Source organism: Dryas octopetala, chromosome 3, assembly GCF_963921425.1.
Source record: "Dryas octopetala chromosome 3, drDryOcto1.1, whole genome shotgun sequence".
Classification (NCBI taxonomy): Eukaryota; Viridiplantae; Streptophyta; class Magnoliopsida; order Rosales; family Rosaceae; genus Dryas; species Dryas octopetala.
Genome location: NC_141368.1, coordinates 14,701,636 through 14,723,829, shown reverse-complemented (window position 1 = coordinate 14,723,829; position 22,194 = coordinate 14,701,636). Strand labels below are relative to the sequence as shown.

General features: G+C 34.7%; 1 protein-coding gene across 1 annotated transcript; it reads left to right on the top strand.

Moving 5' to 3' along the window:
• The first annotated feature begins 3,791 nt into the window (after positions 1-3,791).
• Positions 3,792-15,133, top strand: LOC147291230 (pyruvate kinase 1, cytosolic-like). Its single transcript, XM_086234981.1, has 16 exons — positions 3,792-3,945; positions 4,596-4,692; positions 5,162-5,259; positions 5,531-5,686; positions 7,249-7,326; positions 8,018-8,149; positions 9,073-9,153; positions 9,378-9,449; positions 9,686-9,775; positions 10,252-10,396; positions 10,667-10,755; positions 11,566-11,661; positions 11,816-11,883; positions 12,118-12,217; positions 12,780-12,839; positions 14,678-15,133. The coding sequence occupies exons 1-16, from the start codon at positions 3,877-3,879 to the stop codon at positions 14,828-14,830; spliced, it is 1,584 nt and encodes a 527-aa protein (XP_086091107.1). The 5' UTR covers positions 3,792-3,876; the 3' UTR covers positions 14,831-15,133.
• Positions 15,134-22,194: the final 7,061 nt, after the last annotated feature.

Genomic DNA, 22,194 nt, shown 5'->3' with positions numbered 1-22,194 from the left:
GTTTAGCTCACCCAAATCCTTCATCTCAAAACGAATAGAAAGTTCTGCCCATAGCTTAGCAACCTCATTCTCATCACTTCCAGTTATAATCATATCATCTTAGCCTATAACAATGCATTTTTTCGCCTTTGCATCTAGCTTTCCTCTCCATGAAACTGGAACATGAACATAACAAATTGAGCCAAACACCTTGAAGCTAGTGCTTTACATTAGGTTTTTCTCTAAACATCAACTCATAAGGAGTCTTCAAATTGTTTAGACTTAAAGGCAATCGATTGACCACATACACTGCACACATCATACCCTCTGCCCATAAGGCCTTGGGTAAGTTTTTGGCATGTAACCAGCTCCTACATGTCTCTGTCAGATGCCTAATCTTCCTCTCAGCGATTCCATTTTGTTGTGGCATCTCAGCACAAGACAATTATCTTCTTATACCATGCTTTCGACAAAAATTGAAGAAATCATCGGAGACAAATTCCCCACCATTATCAGTTCGAAGTCGTTTAATCTTAAAGCCAAGAACACCTTCCACAGCTTCTTTAAATTCTTGGAACTTAAAGAGGGCATCAGACTTCTGCTTTACAAAATAAACTCATGTGAAAAATCATCAACAAGAATTAGCATATGCCGAAAACCAAAAAATGAAGAGGTCCTTGTTGGTCCAAATAAATCACCATGAATGCACCTAAAAAAATACAAAATAATGACATATTTTTTTGACAAGACAATAATCAAAGGGTTTTATTTAGAAAAATATGGGCTATATTTGAAAAAAAAAAAAGTCATGAGGTTTTTTTCAAATAAAAAAAGAGGGCTACTATTTGCACACCCTCTTTTTTCTTTTTGCACACCCCTATTAAGAAAAAAACAAAACAAAAAAAAAAGACTATACAGCCCCCTTCTTTCCCTCTCTTTTTTCTCTCGTTCACACCCCCCTTCCCCTGTTTTTTTTTTTTCATTCTTCTTCTTCTCCAACCTTCCCCCAGCCAGCCCCTCCACCCGACCCACCCCTCCCTCCCTCCCGGCCTCCCCCTCCGGCCTCCCCCCTCCACCCAACCCACCTAGCCCCTCAGCCCCTGCACCGACCCCCCCAGCCCCTGTACCACCAAAACAGCCACCACCACAGCACCACCAAAACAGCCACCACCACCACCTTCTTCTTCCCCCTACCTAAGCCAAAACAGCCACCACCACTACCACATTCTTCTCTCTCTCTCTCTCTCTCTCTCTCTCTCTCTCTCTTTTCTCGCCCAAGCAAATAGCAAAAAAAAAAAAAAAGGTGGCAGGTGGTTCGGCAAACCAGTGCCGAACCCGTCGGTTTCTTTCGACAGGTAACCGCCGAACAAACCTGGTTCGTTCGGTGGGTACCTGCCGAATGAAACTGATGGGTTCGGCACTGGTCTGCCGAACCACCTGCCACCTTTTTTTTTTTTTTTTTAAATTGGTGTTGCGGGGGAGGAGGAGGTGCTGCGAGGAGGAGAGAGAAATATGAGGGTCGGTGTTGCGGGGAGGAGGGAGAGAGAGAGAGATGGAGGTGGTCGGGTGAGGGAAGGAGAGTGGGAGGGAGGTGGTCGGTGAGGGAGGGGAAGGGAGAGAGGTTGTCGGGGTGGGTGAGGGAGGGGGAGGGGCTGGGATGGCAGAGGCTGAGGGAGGGGCTGGGCTGGTTTCAACATTTTCTTTTTGTTCTTTGTTTTTTTTTTTTAAATTTAAAAATTCATATTTGGGGTGGGGTGTGTAGTGTTTGGATTAGGTGGGTGTGTAGTGAGAAATTTTTGTGAGATTAATGAGGTTGGGGTATTTTGGTAATGGGAGGGGTGTGTAAAAGAGAAATTTTAAATTTTAGAAGATGGTAGGAGGTGTGTAAGAGAAAAATGTGTGCAAAAAGAAAAAAAAAGTGTGCAAATAGCAACTCTCTAAAAAAATATTGGAAGGACTAAACTCTATTTTTCCTAATTTTGATTAATAACAATACAATAGTGGAGAAATTATTATGCGTGATCGTAACACTACGTGGCATGATGACGTGGTGTTACTAATTCACTCAAATTATAACACGTGTATAATAATTAATTTCTAAAATCATAAAATCTAGGAAAAACCCTAAAATCTAAGAAAAAATCCTTAAAATTTCCACGTATTATAATTTTAGTAGATTAGTAACACCACGTTATTATGCCACGTAGTATTACAGTCATATACAATAATTTTTCACTAGAGTGACAGTCTAATATACAATAGAAGAATCTATTGACACATGCAACATCAGGATGGTCAAACACAAAGACTAAGAGTGTGTTTAGTAATGCTGTGAAAATAAATAGCTGTGAAACAAAACAGTTTAGTGTTTGGTAAATTGTGTTTTCAAAAAGAGGGCTGCTATTTGCACACTCTTTTTTTTCTTTTTGCACACCCTTTTGTAAAAAAAAAAAAATCAAAAATCAAAAATCAAAAGAAAAGACACATCTCTCATTCTCACACCCAAAAACCAACTCCATTTTTTCTCCTTTGCACACCCCATCAACAGACCAAAAAAAAACACACACACCCCCCCTTCATCTCCCTCACCCGATCACACCCACCCACGCAGCCCTCCCTCAGCAGCCCTTTCGTCACCCGACCCACCCACCCAGCCCCCTCCCTCCCTCACCCGACCACCACAAGCAGCACCCGACCTCACCCCCAACCTCCTCCTCTTCTCTCCTCCCTCCCTCCCTCCCTCCCTCCCTTTCTCTCTCTGCTTTCTCCTTCGTTCGACACTGGTTTGCCGAAAATTTGAGTTTCCTTCTGCAGCCACCCACCGAACATCCACAAACCATTCGACAGCCACCCGCCGAACACCTACAAACCATTCGGCATATATCCGCCGAACCTAGAGGGAGGTGGGCCGGGTGGGTCGAGGCTAGAGGAAGGGTGCGACGGGGTTAGGTGGGAGGGGGTGCGATGGGGCCGGGGATGGGTGGAAGGGAGGGAGGAGGTCGAGCTGGGTGGAGGGGAAGGAGGTGGGCTGGGTCGGGGCTGGAGGGAGGGTGCGACGAGGCTGGGGCTTGGTGGAGGGGAGGGAGGAGGTCGGGCTGGGTGGAGGGGAAGGAGGTGGGCTGGGTTGGGGCTGGGGCTTGGTGGAGGGGAGGGAGGAGGTTGGGTGTGTTTTTTTTTTTGAGTGGTGTGTTTTTTTTTTTTTTTTTTTGGTCTGAGAGTAAGGGGTGTGTTGGGTGAGGGGTGAGTGTGTCTTTTTCTTTGATTTTTGATTTTTTTTTTTTTTTACAAAAGGGTGTGCAAAAAGAAAAAAAAAAGGTGTGTAAATAGCAGCACTCTTCAAAAATGCTGTGAAATATAATCAACTATGAAGTTAAACAATAGTATTTGATAAATTTTTATGTAAAAGTGATATAGATATATATAATGACTAAAATATACGGTTAAAAATGCTTTTTACTCATTTGTTTGGTAAAAGAAAGTGTTTTTCACTTGTTGTTTTATATATATTTTTGTACAAATTAATATTATCATTCATTTTGCCGACAAAAAAAAATATATATATTATCATTCATTTTGCCGACAAGCCTAATGCACAATTCCTCCAGTCCCTCGCGTCGAACCGCCGCGTGGACTCTGATTACACGCTCAGAGTGGACATCACACACACACTCACCTAATTCATATTTTATTTCACACATAATTACCACCGTAATTAATAACCACCAAAAAATTTAATACCGTAATTAATTAATTACTGCTAATAAACTCAGTACAAATCTCAGTCAGCGTACAAAGTACAAGCGAAGCTCATCAAACTCACTCTCTTTGATCACAGCCTCTTCCTCTTGTAGTAGTTGTTGTTGTTGTTGTTGTTCTTCTTCTTCTTCGTCAGCGAAAATGCATTCGAATCACTTGCTTCTGGAAGAGCCTATCAGGATGTCCTCGATTCTCGAGTCTTCTAAGTCTGTAAGTCATTCATCACTCTAACCTGTATCCCCGGCTTTTGAAGTCATTATTGTTACTGAATTCAACGAGAAACAAAGTTTCAGTGTTTGGTTCCTCAGAAAATGAAGGAGTTGGATGGAAAACAATGCTTAATTTTTGGCTTAACTGAGCTTTCTTATTTAGCTTCTTTTTTTTTTGTTTTTTTTGTTTTTTTTTTTTTGTGGAAAATAAAAACTAAATTAAAGTAGCATAAATTATAGTAAGGGTTTCTGTGAGCTACTAGTACAAACTAACTCTCTTATTAGTGGATTTTCAATGAATGTGCAGAATCTGTATATCCTTGTTTCTTTTTCTTTTTTTCTATGATGTGTTTGGTCGCTGAGAAAATGTGTGAATGGGAATTACAGTGTTTCTGGTGGATATTTTGTTATTTTTTGTCCCTAAATATCAACCGCCACTCAGTAGGCATTATGTATGTTTGGGAGGGTGATTAAAGTATTGCTTATTAGAGAAACTGTCCAACTATATACTTGGCAACCAAACAGAGCCTTATGGTTTCCGAAATATTTTCTCTGAATTTCTAAAGGTTCTTTAGTGCAATTTTGGTCGTATTGATGTCTAACAATTTGAATGCCTGATTAACTCTGATGTTGAATGGACAAACTTTGCAGACATTCTTTCCTGCAATGACGAAGATTGTTGGAACACTTGGGACAAATTCACGATCCGTTGAGATAATCTCTGGTTGCCTGAAGGCAGGAATGTCTGGTAATACCCACCTGCTATGTTTGATTTTCATTATTCTTTGTCTAAGAGTTAGGAGTTACAATTTCTTATTACTGCTATCCCCCTTCACCTATTATAGTTAACAGATAATACAACACATTGTTTGAGGCTTATGTACCTCTTTTTTTGGTGGTTTGTTTTAGGTCCCTTTTAGTGGTTTTTAGCTTGGGGTCCTGATACAAGAAAACATACTCTATGACCTCCCCCCTTCCCCTCCTTTAAATGTTTTTGTGTTAGCACCCTTACATTTGCATACATCCAGACAAATTGCTAAGGTAATAATGTATGCATGTTTATTTAGCTGTTTATTTTTTTGTAAGGCCTTCAAATTTCCAGAAAGTTGTTTAAATTTGATTTATATTTTATTGATTTGAATTTGATATGCCATTAAATTCACTAATTTAAGTGTATAATTTCTTTCACCCCTCCCAAAAAAAAAAAAAAATATTAGTGGCACGGTTTGATTTTTCATGGGGCGACGCTGAATTTCACCAAGAGACATTGGAAAATCTGAAGATTGCAATCAAGGATACCAAGAAGCTCTGTGCAGTAAGCCTGTTCTTCTTTTGTGCTCTGTATTTTTATATTATTTAACTTTATAATGATCCTTTTATTCATGTTCTTAACTGTATTTACTTTGCATTTTATATGCTGCTTGTGTTACTTCAATTTGTTCCTTACATTAAAGCACCTTAACTGTTTGCAGTCTAACATAAGAAAAATATTGCTGACTTGGGTTTGCATACATTCCGAGTTTCATGCCTTGTAAACCTTTGGAGATATACACTTACAAGTTATTTTTTTGACCTCTTTTTTTCAGGTTATGTTAGACACAGGTGGTCCAGAGCTGCAGGTAGTGAATAAAACTGAGCGCTCCATTTCTCTTCAGGTAGATACCCTGGTTGTCCTAACACCGGATCAAGACGAAGAGGCCACTTCAAATCTATTACCCATAAATTTTAATGGGCTGTCAAAGGTATGTATAATTGAAAGATGTCACTCTGAATACTGTCTGGCTTATCTCTACAAAAAGACAGTCTGGGCCTGCTTGATATTATCTTTCTATATTGGAATATATTTCTCTGTAGCTTGTTGTGCTAATCTATTTCTCTTATAGATGAAGTAACTGTTTTTGCACTTACTAAACCCAGCATACCCTAGAAAGAAGCTGGCTTATCATCACATCATTGAGCATTAGGTTTATGAAGCATTTTTTATTTGTTCAATGGAGGTTTGCTATTTTGTGGAGTAATAGGGATATATATGTCTATACTATTATTGAGAGAACCTTCTTTGTTAATTGGAAAAGAGAAAATGACATATATACCCCTTGGACTAAGAAATTTTAAAGAAAACTTTAATTAATAAGGATGATTCTGGTGAAAGCCATAAAGAAACACCGAATTTCTCTCACACAAAAACTTCTTGTACCATGTTTAACAATGTTTGCAGTTCAACCACCCAACCCAACGCCTTCTCCTATACATGCACTGCATATTTCCGGGTTACTAGTATGTGTACATACATACATACAGATAGTCCGCATTGCAGATCATCCGTTGTTCAAATGGTCCTATTGTTTTTAATTTTTAAAATTGTTGTTTTTAGATTAGAGTATGTTTCATTACTTTGAGGTGTAGAATGGGGTTAGCCCTAAAGGGGAAGAAAAAAATTTACACACGTCGTTCAATCAGCCCTGCTTGATGTTCAAACGGCACATTATGCTCAATGCAGATTGTCCGCATTCCAGATGGGATATATAGATATATATTTATATATTTATATATGCATACATACATAATTTATACGTACAATGAGTCTTTTATTAAGATGTCCTCATTTAAGAATGATGACTACATTGTTGGGCCCCACCTGCAATGTGGCTCCTTAATCTGAACCATCAATTTTTTAGGTTCCCATTCAATGATCATCCCTTCAAAAAATCAGCTATATTGGAAACTTTTTTGCCATTTAATTATTATGACAATCACGTTTACATTTATCGGAACACTGTGTATTTATTTGAAGACAATTAGATTACTAAATGGTTTCAATTTTTTTGATTTTTTGTAAGGACGATCATTGAAGGGGAACCTAATAAATAGACAATTCGGATCATTGGACCACATTGTGGGCTGGGCCCATAATGTGGATTGGTCCTCACTTTCCTGAAAATGAGGACATCCTTATAAGAGACTCACTATGTACGTATGTCGGTACGTGTGTATTGATTCTGTTGTGAGAGAGAGAGAGAGAGAGAGAGAGAGAGAGAGAGAGAGAGAGAGAGTTGTAAGAATTTACTTTCAGGTCATTCAATTCCATCCTGCCATGAGAGTTTGAAGGAATCGATGTATCTTGTAGGGTCAGGAATGCTGCCTTCATATAGTTTGAATTTATTTCCTGTTCTTGCGCTTACTTCTAATTTTATCATGGAAACATGTAGAACTGTGTTAGTTAGTTATTCATATTTATCTTACAACATGTTTGACATTATGTTGGCATTGTTGCATTTGCTTAAGTCAAATTTTGTCTTTGCAGGCAGTGAAGAAGGGAGATACCATTTTTATTGGTGAATACCTCTTTACTGGAAGTGAAACTACTTCCGTGTGGCTAGAGGTAAGGTGATATCAGAGATTTGAATTCCATTATAAAGTTGGTTGTAATATGGTTGGTCTCTGTTGATTCGATATAATATGTAACTTCAGTACTCAAATCTAGGCATTCAAAATTCAACTCTAGGCATTCAAAATTCAACTATTTGCCTAGTCAGATGTAGGTGTCCTTGTCACTTATTAGTTAGAAGTTAGAACAAGGCAACAGCCCATCTGACTCATTACTTGTGTGCCTGTTTCAAAACAAACTTGTTTATACAAGCAAGGCCGGAACCCAAATATGTTTACAGTCATTTGACTCATTACTTGCAGACATTCGACATTAAATTGATATTACAATTTGGACATAGAATTGGAAGTAGGAGAAGATTTGGTAGCAGAACCGGATTCTCTCTAGCCACACTAGCTGTACTTATTAATCTGATGAGTGACTGGGTTATAGACCGGGCTGGTGAAAAACTCTATTGTAATTAGAAATCTAGGAACTCTAAATTTGTTGGCCTCAGTATAGTCCTGTGGGCCTAATCTTATGACTATTGTTTCCATTCCATCCATTTTCTCTCCAGCTGTTCTGTTTGCAGATGTCTCTTGAGGGGTAGCCTCTTCTTTCTTTTGTTTTCTCTTTATGAAATATTTTTCTCAGGAGAAAATTGATCATCTGCATGTGATTGTGAAGGTTTGCTTTCACTTTCCAGGTCACTGAGGTGAATGGTGAAGATGTGGTTTGTCTCATAAAGAACTCTGCTACCTTGGCAGGGTCGTTGTATACTTTGCATGTCTCTCAGATTCGTATTGATCTGCCCACACTTACCGAGAAAGATAAGGAGGTCAGTTTATCTGTTTGTATCAAATGCTATGTCTGCACAGTATTAGATTTTAACATTTTTGTGCTAACATAATTCTGTCCACCTGCGAAATCTGAAAAATGAATTTTGTGCTAGTTATTTGAAGTGCTACCCATGAATACCCTTTTAATGATAATACCTGGATTCATTAACTTGTGGATTCAACTTTTCATGCTATCATATTGTTTTCTTGCATTGCAATTTCACAAGGCATATTTGGACCCGCTTTTTTGATGTGTTTGGAGTGGTGTGGGTTTGTCCTTGGAATTGTTATTCCTTGTTGGTGTAAAGGGTCTTGAATTTAGAGGCTAACAAAAAGGCGATCACTCTTTGGTGGTGTGTGATCTGGCCCTTTCTTGGATAGTTTGGTTGGAAAGAAAAAAGCATTTTTTTATGACAAGGAAGAAGTGCATCTTCTTTGGGATAGGATTAGATTTTTAGCTTCTATTTGGATGTTTTTTGTCAACCTCTTAGTATAATTCATCTTGATGGGGAAATTTTGACTTGAGTGTAGTTTTGTGTATTGTTTTCAGGGTGTACCTTGGATTTGATGGACTTCTCGTCCATTTTATTTTTTTCTTTCTTCATTTTTAAGTAAAAAGCTTGTGTTTCTTCATATGCAAAAAAATAATAATAACTTGTGGATTTCATTCCTTGAGTGTCATCACTTGTCAATTCCGAATGGGGGCATGTGTACCACTGTACCTCCTAATTTTATTGGTAATGACAGTGGATCCTAGTTTATTTGGCTTGTAAAGACATATTAAAGTTTGTTCTCTATAGATGGTAATTTATTTTTCTTCTAGATCGATGAGGTAAATTTTGACTCTTCAAAACAATTTGGAGCAAACTATATGCTTATTTAGTGCTTTTTTTTTTTTTTTGACATTTTAATAATTTATCAGGTCATAAGCACATGGGGTGTTCGTAACAACATTGACTTCCTCTCATTGTCATCTACCCGTCATGCTGAAGATGTTCGCCATGTAAGGACTGTTCCTGACAGGGCTTCCTATTTGTTATGGTTTTCTAAAGGGCTTCCTTTTCTCCCTCTTCATCCTTACTTTATGATGTGGTTAGCTCATATTTAGGGCAATGCACTGGGTAATATTATTCTGTTTCTTGTTTACTTTTCATAATTCAAGGAAAAAGGAAGTACTCCTGCATTATTATTATTTTTTAAAAATGGGCTGTTCTTGCTATTTTGCAGGCTCGTGAATTTCTATCAAAGTTAGGTGACCTGAACCAAACTCAGATTTTTGCAAAAATTGAAAATGTAGAGGTGAGTTACTTTTAAATGAAAAACAAAACAAAAAGTACAATACCATCTGCTTACTATCACGGTTACCACCTAGACACATGGGTTCCACATTTAAGGAGACGCCTCAGTATCTAGCCAGTAATGGTGGTAGGGAATGGCTGTCAGAATGGAATCTTCTGTAATGACCAGATTTCCAAATTTCATAGTTCTTCTTGGATTTGAATTAGTTTATATGCTCCCCTCCTTTGTTTTTGTAGGGATTACATCATTTTGATGAAATCTTACAAGAAGCTGATGGTATTATCATCTCACGTGGAAATTTGGGGATAGATCTCCCACCAGAGAAGGTAAGCTTTCAAATCTCAAAAATAAGTTATCTTATAGTATTTATTATTATTAGATGAAGACTTTAATGGTCATGCTGTTTTATATATGTCTTTGCATAAACTGCACATAGCTATGCAAAAAATGAGAAAATCAATGTAAAAGTTCAAACAGTTTGACATGAAACCATATTTATATGACTTAAGTGAGAACCATGTCACACTTGTATGCGGCACCATCAGCATGCTGTGCATATTACAAGTTTACAACCATTTGTTATTGTGTGAATATATGATGATATACTTGCATGAGTTATATTGCAATTTGATGTGGACTACTATTCTGGAGGAAGAAGAAATAGTTCCTTATCAAATATAGATTTCCTGTGGAGACCTGAAAATTGTGGGTACTTAAGTATGGGGATTAGAGACCACATGTTCTTTTAGGTGTGTGTGTGTGTGTGTTTGCATGCTAGTAACACTCTCCATGGATCTTCCAGGTGTTTTTATTTCAAAAGGCTGCTGTTTACAAGTGCAACATGGCTGGAAAGGCAGCAGTGGTGACTCGAGTTGTGGACAGCATGACAGACAACCTAAGACCAACTCGTGCTGAAGCAACTGATGTTGCCAATGCAGTATTGGATGGTGAGTTTCTGTCTTCTGGCATGAAATTGCTTTTTGTTAATTTTGGTGGATGTCAGTGTCTTCTTGCTGATCTGGATGGAACCTTTTTTTTTTTTTTTTTTTTGTCATAAGATTGATTGTTGCTCTGCTGGTGTTAGTAACCATCATTGGTATTGTAATGTTGTTGCTTGAGCTTTCTTTAACAAGTTAATTCTAGCATTGGATAGAAGTATGACATGTGCAAATTGCGATCTTATTTATTGATTTTTTTTTCCAATTCTACTTGTGCAGGAAGTGATGCAATTCTTCTAGGTGCAGAGACCCTGCGGGGTTTGTACCCAATTGAGACCATCTCCATTGTTGGAAAGATTTGTGCTGAGGTAACTTTATTTCTGTATTTTTGTAATAGCTTTCTGCAGTTAAGTTTGCAATATGTTAGATGTACCTTTTAATAACCTCCTATTTGCACATCGAGCAATGCTTTTGATCGTTTGTGGTTTTATCTTTGCTCATCTAGAATTTGGTGATTTCTTTCATTGATGCTACTCCCCTTATGAGGTTTAGGGTTATTTAGTTGTTTGCTGGAATTCTAGAATTAATTATATTTAGTAATGGTAAATTGGAAAATGGTAATGGTTATTCTGTTCACTCCTCTCTTTTGGGCTTCAACAATTTGCAGTTGACTATAGAACTATCTTTATATCCTTTGTTAGTCCAGCTTGTATTTTTTATTTTTTGAACATGCTTATTTCTTTCGTAATACAGTGATAATTATATTTAGTAATGGTAATGGTTATTCTGTTCACTCCTCTCTTTTGGGCTTCAACAATTTGCAGTTGGCTATAGAACTATCTTTATATCCTTTGTTAGTCCAGCTTGTATTTTTTATTTTTTGAACATGCTTATTTCTTTCGTAATACAGTGATATGTTGGTCTTGGCTGATAGTCATATTTGATGTGTAGTAATTTTGTCCTTTGGTTAGACAGTTTCTTTTTTGGAGGAGGGTGCGACCATTCTTTGTTCTTATTAGGGTGCATGCATCGTAGGATGATATTAAACGAATTTTTAGATATTAAAGTACAATGACAATTGAAAAGGCAAAGTTCTCAGTTCATTTCCGGTTTATTACATTAGTTATTTTTATATCATATTGTAAAGTGAAGTCTTTTTATCAAAATGCTGTCTGCAGGCTGAGAAAGTTTTCAATCAAGATCTGTATTTTAAGAGGGCAGTCAAATATGTTGGAGAACCAATGACCCACTTGGAATCTATTACTTCCTCTGCGGTAGTTTTTTACCTTGTGTTTTCCAGTTCATTTTTTTTATTGTACCATTGGCCTAACCCTGAAGGGGTGTTTGCCAACAGAAGCGTGTTATGAAGGCTAAAGTTTTATTTTACTAAAATAATGTGAAATTGTAAAGGAGTTTCTCTTATTCTAGGTACGTGCAGCCATCAAGGTGAAGGCCTCTGTAATTATTTGCTTCACTTCATCTGGAAGAGCTGCAAGGTGATTATCTCTTATCGCTTCTTCTGTCTTGTATGCATATTTAGATGCAAATGTTTAAGGAGTGGGTCCTGATTTAAGTTGAGTTAGATGGTCATACTTCAATTTTTCTTATAAAAAAAAAAAAAAAAAAAGTCTTCCGTAGATGGTTTATTAAACTATATACAAATCTATTGCAATTGTCATGCTCCCCCCTCTTGTATATAGAACAGTTTTGATACTTGGTCATTATTGTAGGTTGATCTCGAAGTACAGACCAACAATGCCTGTGCTTTCTGTTGTTATCCCTCGGGTTAAGACCAACCAACTCCGATGGACTTTTTCTGGTGCTTTTGAGGTTTGTTACTGACCTGATTTATTTATGGTATATGTGCTAGCAAGTTTATTTTTCCCGTTTCTGCTAGATGCTAGAATGTGGCTACTAATGGTTTTATACTGTTGGGACGTAATCGCGGATTAGTTCTGTCAGTCCGTTGTCTTTAATTCTAGAAGGCCTTCTGATTATCATTGCATGCATTTCAGTACCTTTTTTTATATTGGACATACACTTCAGTTCCTAATGATAGAATTCTTTGTACATCAGACAGAAAAAAGTTTCATTTTTGTCTTCATTTTCCTTTGTCCTTTCTTTTGTTGTATGTTTTCTATTCCCTCTGGCCCACTCATTTTTTTGAATAATTTTCTGTGGATGGAGTCTGTAAGCTTTCAAATCATATTCAACCAAACTGTTGGATCTCTAAATTACAGGAAATGAGTACTTGTTGGATAATTGGATGGAGGGTTGATTTAGAAGAGTGTTTGACCTATGCTTTCTTTCTTTATTCATTATTTTCTCCAACTAAATTTGATGCTGATAATATATTAATATCTAACTTTTTCTTCTCATGAATCTCTGGCAGGCAAGGCAATCACTTATTGTCAGAGGCCTTTTTCCCACGCTAGCAGATCCTCGACATCCAGTAAGAATTATTTTGTTTTATCTGTGAGACTTTTTTTAGTCCTATATATTTGGAGAGACAAATATTGTCTCTGATGATATATATCATCTTGTTAGTCCTTTTCTTTTTCGTAACATGGAAAAATAATAGAAGTTTTGCAATTGGAGTTCCATAGTTCTTCCACCTTCTGCAATTGGAGTTCTGATGGTACAAACCTGTTATGTTAAATCTTAATTGATTTAACCCTGCGTTTTATTATTTCTATATTTCTTCCACATACCTTCCCCACAAGTTTTATATTATTTTGACACTTCGAGTTACAATGAATAAAGGGTTGTTATATTGGTAATAGGAAAGAAAGTAAATATTTTAGTTTGCATTGGGAAAGTAAGTATTTGTGTGAATGCATTGTCGTCTTATATTACTGCTAGACAGACAGTCTCTTTTGGTTGTAATTTTCTTCCCCTCCTTTCCTTTCAGTTGAGGACCATTATATGACACATGTGGCACCACACAAGGAGAAACTCATGCACATTACTCCATTTTCATTGCACTTATTTTATTTATTACAAATAAGGATACTACACATGCATACTTACTCTTTTAAATTGGGATCCCTACTTCTTTAGGAATCAGGACAAACTCCTAAATAAGGGGGAGAATATTTGTCCCTTTGTTGAAACAGTGTGGAATATGTGAACATGATAACTAGGAGTTGAGATGCTTTCCATCAAAGTAGTGAAATCAAATTTTGTATTTTCTTTTCTCTCTATATACTTGCAATTTGGAAAGCCAGATATAAATGTTGGTTACACATAGGAGAAAGGAATGATGAATGATTATCAGATGGTTTGCCTGATCTTTTCTATTATTAAAATTGATTGATTTGGGTTTCTCGTTGGCCTAGAACTTCTTATGATCTATTATAGTTGAAATGAACTCTTTCTGCACTGACATCTGATATGTATCTTCGAAAATGTAGTTAGTAGTTGTTCAAATTTTCTTGATTAGTGAAGAATCGAAGACTGGGAATGGACTATCATTGTCTTTTCAGCACAGAAGACTTATATTGCAATATTATCAAAATTCTAGATTACTAGGTTTCAAGATGATAAAGATAACATGCCCTTTTTTCTCCCTGGAAATGATAGGAAAATATCAGGGAAGATTACTTTTAGGGACAAAACATGAGTAGTAGAAAGTCTCTTGTAAGCATGGGAAAAATAAGCATAACATAAGCATTGATATTTGAACAGTTGGATTGCAAGATTTTAAAATGAATACAATGGGTGTTTGTGAATCCAACTGATGTAGTACCAATAGGCTTTAAGAGAGAGAGATTAAACTAGGAGATTAAGAAGCAACAAAGTTTTTTTTTTTCATTAATAATCAAGTCTAAACCATATAAATTCAATGGCCCAAGTTATAGAGGTCAAAATATGTGATAAGCATAAGAATTAACCCTAAGATAAATACTAAAGTTGTTTAGATAAACACCTAGATAAACATAAACGAAAATACATCCAAATCATGAAAGTGATAAATGTAGATGGGAAGATAACCATAGAAGTGATGGATGGCTAATCTCTATTATCAACAGTTCAAATATCAATGTTTCTGTTATACTTAATTGTACTTGCTTTTCCATGCTTATGAGAGAATTTCTCCATGAGTAGGTTATTGTTATGGACTAACTTCCATTCATTTCAGTGATGCATATGCTTTGCGTGCTTCACAAATCACAGCCACAGTTAATTCTCATTTGTGTAAAGCCAATGAGGCACTGATTTCTCATTTCCTGAGCTTGGATCAGACTGAGACATCTTTTTCTTTTTCTTTTCTATTTCTCCCCCCTGCAGGCTGAGTCTACCGGTGCAACAAGTGAATCAATTCTGAAGGTCGCTTTGGATCATGGCAAGGCATCAGGTGTCATAAAGTCACATGACCGTGTTGTGGTTTGCCAAAAAGTTGGTGATACATCTGTGGTGAAGATCATCGAGCTTGAAGATTAATATCAACATCGCAACTTGTTTTGAGTAGATTTGTACCAGTTTTACTAGTAAGTTCTCTATGGCCTACCACCCCTCTTTTCCAAAAATAAGAAAAGAATATATATCTGTATAAGAAACTCTACACTGTGTCTCTGACCTTTTAGTAGATTTTTGCTTCATCTGTTTGACCCGGGGTTGCCATCGTGATTGGGATGGTCGTATCACTACTTTTCATCCCCTGAATTTCTTTTTAAACATGTAAACTAATTCAAATCCTCTTAACTACAAAATTTGCTAAATAAACAATGAGAGTTTAATTTAATTTTTGACCAATCCCATAAAATAACCATCTCACAAGTGCAGCAAGGCTATTATGATATAGGACTATATATGCTTCAAACCAATTTACAGAGGTTAAAAAGGTGTGGCTTTTCCTGATAACCTTTGACCAACTGGCATCTCCTTCCCCATAAAGATAAGAGGGAAGGAGGATGCAAGTCCCTCCATTAGGCAGTAGGTGTGGTGTATAATCAGTTATGTGTAGACTAAATAAAGGAATTGTAGTCAACTAAAAATTGCAAAAAAAAGTGTGTTGTAGTCCAATTCCAATTTTAGTGATTGTGCTTAGTTTATCCTCATTAATTCTCCTTCGTTATACCTATTCTACAAGGAACGATCCAGGGTTTCACTTTTCATGCATTTATTATTTACAGTTATGTATAGCAAATTGTTAATCATCTCATTTTGCCCCATAAACTTTATTTTGTCTTGCTTTGCCCTTTACACTTTAATTTGCATGTTGCTTTACCCCAGCCGGTCAGTCTAGTTAACTTTTCTGTCTTTCATGCTGGCGTGGTTTATAAATGAAACATTTTGGAGGGGTATTTTTGCTTGAAAATATCTTACAAACATAAAATTCAATATTGGGAGACAAAAATACCCCTCTAAAATTATGTTTTTCGACATTTGATAACAAAAGTACTCCTCTAAAATATGCTATTTATATGCCACATCAACATGAGAGATGGAGATGGAAAAGTTAAATGAGCTGATGGATTGGGGCATAATGACACATAAATTAAAGTTTAGGTGGCAAAGTGAGACAAAATAAAGTTTGAAGGAAAAAGTGAGGCAAGGATGATATTTTGGGGCACTGTTATAAATAACCCTATTATTTAAAAATCTATACTGTTATAATAGTATGCTGAGGAAAAATGTCAAAAGTTTGAGTATGGTGAAATATTTAGGGTCCGTTTGGACTAAGGCTGGAGCTGGGTGCTGGTGTTTAGTCTTTTTTTCTTGGTTTTCTGCTGTAGCTACAATTTGGTTAGTTTGGTACTGGTTGCGTTTTTTAGTTGTTGTGGTACTGGTTTTATTTTTAGCTGTTTTGCTGTTTGGTTTTTCAGTTTTTCTTGCTGCCTTTGTGGCTTTGTGGCCTTATTAATGAAATGCTTCATTCCATGGAAAAAAAAAAAAAATTACGTTACCTTATCTCTCATTCGCATATCCCACTTTCTCTAATCTCACTGAACTTTCACCGCATTCCCATTATAACCTTCACCATATTCAATAAAAAGTGAGAATTGTAAGGGCTTGATTGGTATGTCATATTGGTATGACCCTATGAGGACTTGGCATAACTAGACCAAGGTTTATCTTTTTTAAGAGAAATTATTTTGTATAACCGATACACTATTACATGATATAATCAATTTATATAATTTTTTTTGTCATGTCATCTCACCACAAAAAAATAATTGTACTCTACTAAACAAATCTTAAAAAAATGTGTCAGACTATGACAGATAAGTGGTGTAAAAGAGCTCTAAACTTCTTGAAATAAAATATGGTCCAATGCAATTTAATACATTTTTGTATCAATTCGACTCATATGAAGGGATTAATATGAGTGACAACCCATTCAGGTGTTGAGTTACTCCAAATTTTAATACATTATTAATTTTAGAATCGTGTTAAATTAAATATTAAATTTGTTGTATTTTACTTGTTCCTTATGTTAAGTCTCTCATATAAGCAAGATTGATTTTTGTATATTTTAGTCCGGCCTAGTATAAAAAAAAAATGAGCTCCAATTTAAGGCCAAATTGCATGTTTGGTCCCTGCAATATAGGTTGGTTTATAATCTTGTCTTTCTATTACAGTTTTTTTTAATGATAACTTACAATTTCTTAAAGTTGTTTATGTCAAGACAATTGCTAGCAACTTGAATTTATCTTCTTCTTTGTTCATATTGAATGGCAATATATCAACTAAATTAATTTAACCCACCTAAAATGATGTAAATGCCCCTTCATGTGCTTTTTTACAAATAGCAATTACCCTGACATTTAAAAAGTAATAAATTGCAAGAGTATTATTATAAAAAAAAAAATTAAAATAACGGAAATCAAACATGCAATTTGACCGTACCAAAAAAAACATGCAATTTGGCCCAAATGTGTAATCATCCTATAACAAAATTTTCTTTATAATCGTTAGTTTTTTTATTAAATTAAAGAGACAAAAGGAAAGATATGATAGAGTTAAGTACTACAAGAAAAAAGAAAGGTTTTTTTTGTCCTTAAGACTCAAAATCAATAATATCATAATAGCTCGGCCTATTTATAAAACCTTACACTGATAGGTTGGTCTATTTTAATGAGCCGAGCGCTTATTGATTATTGTTTTTCGTTTTTTATAATACAGTTATTGTTGGACCAATAACAACCATTAACTATAAAAAGAATGCATATAAATAATACTTATAAATATATTTTTTTGTCTTTCTCTTATATGAACATATCAAAAATTAATAAACTAACATAAAATACAAAAATCAAGCTTATAGAGTTATATACATCATAATTTCAATAATAACAATGATTGTTACTGTTTGTTAGTAACTATTTGACAGTGTTTGTTTGTAAAAAATAATAATAAAAGAGACGTCGAGCGCTTGGCATGGGGTGTCAAGACGTCATTAACGGAGTATAAAGTTGATTTATGTTTATTTAAAAAAAAATTGTTTTTAATTTTCAGTTTTTATCCTATAAACTATTTTATATAGTTCCTCTCTCCCACAATATCACACCCATCATCTCTTCTCACTCTCCTTTTTTTTTTTTCTGTTCTTTTATCTTTTTTTGTTTGGCTTGATTTTCTTTTTCATCGTTAATTTAAGAATATTGTTAGAGCAACTACTTTGTATTTCAACTTATTAATCTCAACTAATGTGGTAGATGATATATTAATTTTATACTTGTAAAATTGTAAAATAGGACCATAAATGAAAAACTTCAACATAAGTTGAAATTTATAAAATTGTGATATAAAATGGTGCATGTAAATGTAATAACTCTTAATTTTTTTAAAAAAAAATTAGAACCCAAAAAAATGAGAGAAACATGTATATAATATTATATACCTATGAAAGGCATGTGAGAGTTTATCGAAGCTCAATACCCAGTTTGTCCTAAACTCGTAACTCAACTCTTTTAATGGTTGCCAGCATGTGGACAACCTAGTCTACTGACTGATGTTGGCTGTCTTTATCAAGACATTTGCTTTATCTCTCGTGTCAAAAAGTTGTCTCTCTGACTTTACTGCAAGTAAGTACAAGTACCACTACAAAGATTAGGGCGGGGCCCACTTGAGACATTTCTCTACGCAAGCAAATTTAGTGCCAAAAATAAAAAATAAAAATTGGGGGAAAGTTAATTAGAAAGTTAGTTTTCTTTTGCTTTCATTAAAAACTAGAAAAAAAGAAAAAGAGAGAAAAGAGATGAGGGGAGGGTGTAGGTGTGGGTGGCAAGGGTGCTGCGAAAGGTGCTGGGTGGGTTTTAGTTAGTTGTCTTTTAATTTTTAAAATCTTTCATTTTTCTTATTCAATTTATAAATAATTTTATGAGATAAAATGTTTTTTAGAAGTTTTTTTTTTGTTTAATTTTTTAAAAGTCTTATGTATGATTTGACGAAATTACTCTTTAATTTAAAAAAAAATAGACGAAATTAATGGTAGATATGACATTGTTATACGGAACATAATTTGTATGGCAATTAGTAAAATTTTTTTGTTGGGTGATACATGCACACATTCCCTATAATCTGAGTGATAAATGTGCAAATTTCTTTAAAAACTATTAGCATTGTTGTTTTAGAGTTTTCAAAATGTAATTACGAGTAAATACTCGAATTCCTCTCATGTAATATTTAAAAGGGGTTTAAATCGTACCTAATAATTATATTTCCAAGACTTTTAAAGAGTTAAATTATGGAATCTTTAATATTCAAATTTTGACTAATTTTTTAAATTTCTCAAAATATTAATTACAACCGGAGGTTTTACTGCTGCTACTCTAACAATACCTTAAAAGTCAAATTGCTCTATGCTATATGCTAGCTTCACCTTGCATTTTATGCAATCCTACACATGGAATAAGAAGTCTGCAATCGATGGACAAATAAAAACATTTTCAAGATTCGCACCGAGTCATGCACTTAGTGTTACTAAATCCACAGATTCTTGCATGCAATGAATGTATAAAAAAATGTGATTAATAGTAAGGGTAATGTTATTTATCTTCTTCACCGACCTTTTTTTTTATTATTCTCATTCTGTAATATATTTTCATGATCAGAACCGTTTATTTTTTATATTATTATTTGAAGATCATTTTTATAAAAAATTAATTAAATTAAAAATCATTTGGTCAGGTAATCATTATTAAATAAACAAACGGTCTAAAAGTATGATTAACCTCATAGGACGTGTGATGCATGTTTGATAAAAACATTTCTTAAAAAAAAAAAAAAAAAAACTCATCAAGTGCGCATGCATGTAATTTATTGTTTGTCAATTTTATCTAGTGTTAATGTTGAGGGTAATCATATCACAAATGTTTTTATGTTGATATTAGCATTTTATTAACAAAAGAAACTAAAGGAGGGGGTTATACTAAACTAAAAAATGCATACTGTAGAATATAAATTTAAGGCCAAATTACACAAATGATCCATATGGTTTGGATCCTATTTCAATGTTAGAGCATCTCCAAATTCATTAGGAGTTTCTATTTAGGGTACCAATACTATATTTGAAACCTCATTTTATTCCTCTTTCAAATTAAGTTGCTTCAAATTGTGAGATTCTCTTTAGAAGTCTCAAAAATAAAGTTGGTACTATTTGGAAGTCTCAAAGTTTGACGCAGCGAAAATCTAAGGGATTCAAGCGAAACCCTAAAAGTAACAGATTCTGGAGTCCACCAGAGAGATTGAGAGAAAATTCTCATTTTTAATATTGATAAACTGAATAATAATCATCCAGGCAATTGTAAAATTGCTTAAATATGTTTAGGAAAACCCTAGGGTGCTAACAACCTCATAACTAAAGCCCACGGACATTAAGAAACCCAAATAAAATAGAAGCAAAAATTAATAAAATGTATGAAAATTTGGAAAATAATTAAAACGCTATTTTGCGACCCTAAACGAAGGAATTTAGCCAAAAACTGAACGGGCTCATAGTTTCCTATGAGTCTTGTAGATCTCGTCGTTTCTCTTGAAATCGATATATTATGCGCCCAATTCTGACACCAAAATATTTTTTCTTGCCTTTTATGTCGCCATATTAACTGTATATGATTTGTTTCTTTATTTCGTGTCTTCTTGCTAATTTTCAGCCGCTTTCTTTTCCTGGTTTTATTTTTCTTAAATCGAACCCTAACTCGTCCTACATCAAAGTTGCTCCAATGAGGAGGTTCTATTTGTCTAGCCCACTATAGTTGGTTTTGTCTAGACAAAACGTACAGGCCAGCGTTTTATCTAATACCATTTTCATTTGAAATCTCAAATTTGATAAATTTTTTGAGATTGTACTAAAGTTCGTATAACTTCAGTCTTAATTCATATGCATTGGAGCACATGTTAATCACTAGTGTACTAATTATAGTATAGCACCCCTACTTTCTAGTGCATTTGAGGTGGTGTTGCACTTATGTGATTCTTTTTTTTTTTTTTGGTGAAACACTTATGTGATTCTAATTTTATTTAATAAGAGTAATTCTATATATACTGTCATAAATGCTCAATATACCTTACTCTCAAATTTTTTCATCAAATCTTTTTATTTTGCATTTCTTAAATAAAAAAATTATAAAATCAAATGAAAAAAAACACAATTAACACCAAATGCCACCCCGACATACTCACCCCTTTTTCTAGCCACCGTGGTCGCCACCATGGCCTCCTCATGTTGATATTTTCCCTCCTTGGCTAGCCTCCCCTCTAGTGGCTTTTGGATCATGAGATCGTATAGAGAGAGAGAGAGAGAGAGAGAGAGATAAATATAGGGGAAAAAAAGAGAGGGAGGGAGGCGGAGAAGATGTTGGTTGGGTTTTAACTTTTTTTTGTTTTAGTTTTGTTAAGGGGTAAAAATGAGATTTAGAGTTTACATCAAAATATAGGGTATTTTAAGTAAACAATAATGATTACTCGCTCATCATAAAACGAGGAATTCCCGCCTCACCTAACCACCACCCAGCAACGAATTTTAATGATCGAAAACATTCATATTTTAGGCCATCATTCAAATATCACCCTTATAAAAAATCAGCCAAATCAGAAATTGTTTAGCTATTATATTATTATCAATATCATTTACCCTTTTATCTGACAAATTGTATTTTGTCTGCACAGTTTGGGTGACCAAACAATTACGAATTTAGCTGATTTTTTACATAGATGACCTTTAAAAAGGAACCTAAGAAATGGATGGTCCCGATTATTGAATTCTCCGCTCTATGGTTGTTGGGTGGTTAAGTGAGCGTATAATTTTTAACTTTATGATGAGCGAGTGATTATTTTTGTTTAAGCAAATGATACGGTATATATAGAAATTTTCTTTTAGTAATATCCTTGTGGTCAATTTCATTACCAATCTTAGTATAAATTGAAAATTTTGTCCACTTGGAATATAGGTAGGTACATATGTGTCATTTTACAAATATTAAGAAATTAAAAATCATTTTAACACTAAAAAATTAAGAATCTTTTTCCCAAAGGAAAAAAATGATGCGTATAGTGTACCATAGCTTAGTTACTCCAATTAGACTAATTTAGACTAAGATTCGTAACAAACTTGACCACAAATGTATTATTTTAAAAATTGAAACTTCACGAGTAACATTGAAATTTGACCCAACCACATTGATGAGATGTGTAATTTAGCTTAAATCTAAATTGAGATGAAAATAAAGTGACTAAAATTAAATATTGTATGAGAATTCCTGATAAAAGTCATTAAATTAAATTTTTAATTAATGATTTGATCGAACAAGGAACGTCTTTAGCCATGTATGCTACTATTATTGGACCGATATAATTATAAT